The following is a 3,017-nucleotide window of genomic DNA, read 5'->3' on the forward strand; positions in this document are numbered from 1 at the left end:
TTTCGGTACCGTTGACAACGCAACTGACGGGTGCCGTGTAGGCACATAGCAGACGTAAACGCGTTTCTGTTTCATTCCGTTTTAAAAGCGTTTTGAAACATCACTTCGCCTGCACGGCGATCCGAAACCTCCTGTTTATAGAATTATAGTGAAGGACACGAGGTTTCGAGGAAAACAGGACATTTTAAACAGAGGTCTTTCATCAACTGTGCAAACACTTGAATATAGTTGTGTAAATAGTAAAATAGTTGTAATACAGAATGCCAGTGCCATCTTTTATGGAGCACAGGTTATGCATTTGATCATTTTATAGGTATAATTATCTAATCTGTGACCGATACCCATTTTATTACTGGAAAAAATATTATAATTGTATTAACCGTCCCACCTTTAGAATGTGTATTATCGGGTTTAGCCGTAGCTCTTGTCTTTATGCTTTTGGTGTGGGTAGGTATAAACACATAGTCAGTGTATGTCTGTGAGAACCGCGGTGTTGGAAGTGCATGTGAATGTGCCTCTCAGTTAGAGGAGCTATTAAAGAAGCAATGGACATGCGAAGGTCCTTTTTCTTATCATACAGTTCTTAATGTGAAACAGGCATGAAATTCACAAATGGCCAGTGTTAGAGTGTAGAATATGAGAGCTGCAGTTATTGCACTTACTCCAACATAGGAAAAACAAAACTTTTGACATGTTTGAGCCACTAGACGGCGCCCAATACCAATAAATAATCAATCAAACTGAATTATCTAGCTGTTTATATATATATATATATATATATATATATATATATATATATATATATATATATATATATATATATATATATTATACTTTAATATACATGTATTATACAGATACATAATTTTTTCATTATGAGTAACGTCATGTAATCTGACTAGCACAGAATTTTATATTAAAACACGCACTCCATTTTTTGTTTTAATTATGCAAAGTAGGATTAACGTTCCTGCAAAATGCTGGCCAAGAGTCATTGGATGACAACATATCGGTCAACTGTGTTAGCCTAATTTTGTATCAGGCAATGTACTTCGTGTTAAAAACCAAAACTTGAAACAAAACCCCCGCAACAATCAGAGCGGTAATTATCCTCATGTAATGTCGTCATGCGACAGAACGGCTGGAATACTCGCTGCCCCCCGCTATGTGTGCCAACCTGCCCGAAAGACTTAGAAATCACGCTTTCGGTTCTCAAGTCTGAAGTCCTGGAGCAGTTGAACCCTGTAGTGTACCGACCTAGATTTGTAAATTAAACTAAACAGCTGCGCCAAACTTCCCGGAATGTGACGCTAGAGGAACGGCCGTTGCGCATTCACAGGCGTGGGGTGGGGGTGGAGAACAGGCGCACCAGTCGTTCTTTTGCGCAGAAGCTGCTCCTTCATTCAGCCTTTCCCGCGGGGACAGCCTACTACAATGGCTCACCTCGCGTTGCGAGCGTCTCGCCGTGGCACCTCGTCTGCGTCGCTTTAGACGTGTTCCGCGGATCGCTCTCCGCTGTCTTGAACGGGTCGGTCGCTGGACAGATTTCTAGCTCAGGGGACAGCGAGGTCCCGTTGGGAAAATGCCCGGCCGGAACAGGTACAACCTGGTGGACGATGTGGCGGACTCCCGAGTGCCACTTCATAACGATGAGGCTTTTCAGCACGGAATACATTTCCAAGCCAAGGTGAAATATTCGTGTTATAGCCTACAGATGCGTGAATGGGCTAGGCTCTTGTGTCCTCTGTAGTCGCTCAGCGCTGCCGAGCGGTTTATTCTGAGCAGACTAGGACACTCTCCGTTTCTAACGCCAGTTATGCCATCACAGCCTGAGTAAACTAGTTACCGAGCTGATGGCAGTTCTTTCGGGCATTTTGTTTCCATTTCTCATAACCTTGCTTTACTTTGTTTATTGCTGGTCGACAGAATCGCTTGCAAGCTTGTAGGACGATTCACTGGAATCACTGCGCTTAATTACAAGAACTTGTTATATAGTTGTTTAGATAATAGCCTATATAACACACGAAACACTTCTTCTAACATTTAAGTGTTGCCTATGCGTTATATAACAACTGGCCAAACTTGTATACAAAGTCACATGTGAAAAGTTGTTAGAAGTCAGTTGTAAATAACACAGTTTATGCAGGCATACATTCAGTTATTAACCTACAATGGGAATTTTTATGATGTACATCCTGCTCCAGTGCTAGCCCATAATCTATGATAAGAGCTAATAACTTTAAAATGATATAAGGACTGCTCATTAATACAATATCTAGCAAACTGTTGCTGCACCCTTTTAACATAGACATCTACAAGATTTGCATGTTAGTGTGCTGACTAGGAAATTCAGGTTTGCTTCACCATAAGGCAGCCAGTCACACACTAGCTATGATGAAGTGATGAAGGTCTTTCATGTCACATGAGGTTAAGTGTACACTGGCGCAGTGGAGCAAAGGCCAGTTTGGCTGTGTAGGTGTTACTCCAGCACGAAACTTCTAAAAGCATATTTTACCCAGTATTCGGGGTATCTTAATAGTTTTGTTTTTGTCGTATGCTTGGATTAAAAGTTACATAAGAGTTAACTCACATACATAAGATCGGCTACCTCACCTAGGTTCACACAGGGCAGAGAGCCAGGGAATGATTTTCACATCTCTAACTCTAAACCACAGATTTGTCAAAAAAAAACAAAAAAAACCCCACCCTAAACCATTTTGAAATACTCGGAATAGTGAGGGAAATATGCTGTTTGAGTTCAAGTGCCGAAGTGTTCCTTTCACACACCTTTGATTATTTTGCTGAGTACTGCTACTACTCCATATCTGGGTCTGAGATGTGCGCATTTAGAGAGAGTGGTACAGAGCATCATGTTGGTGGTTTTTTGGCTAAGAACCACGGGGACCCTCCAGGTCTGATATTTCCAGCAGGTTTAGGGGCCTTTTGCTGCTCAAATATGTGATGGGGGATGGATTAGCTGGCAGATACCTCCTGTGCTAAAGCACAGACTGCTGCTG

General features: G+C 41.8%; 1 protein-coding gene across 1 annotated transcript in view; it reads left to right on the forward strand.

Moving 5' to 3' along the window:
* Positions 1-894: 894 nt before the first annotated feature.
* si:dkey-34e4.1 (carboxyl-terminal PDZ ligand of neuronal nitric oxide synthase protein) overlaps positions 895-3,017 on the forward strand; it is a 55,752-nt gene continuing 53,629 nt past the window's right edge. Inside the window, exon 1 of the mRNA XM_027004263.2 lies at positions 895-1,687. Within this exon, the coding sequence (XP_026860064.2) occupies positions 1,583-1,687 (105 nt within the window). The 5' untranslated portion in view covers positions 895-1,582. The remainder of the gene's footprint in view (positions 1,688-3,017) is intronic.

The sequence above is a fragment of the Electrophorus electricus genome, chromosome 6 (genome assembly GCF_013358815.1).
Source record: "Electrophorus electricus isolate fEleEle1 chromosome 6, fEleEle1.pri, whole genome shotgun sequence".
NCBI lineage: Eukaryota > Metazoa > Chordata > Actinopteri > Gymnotiformes > Gymnotidae > Electrophorus > Electrophorus electricus.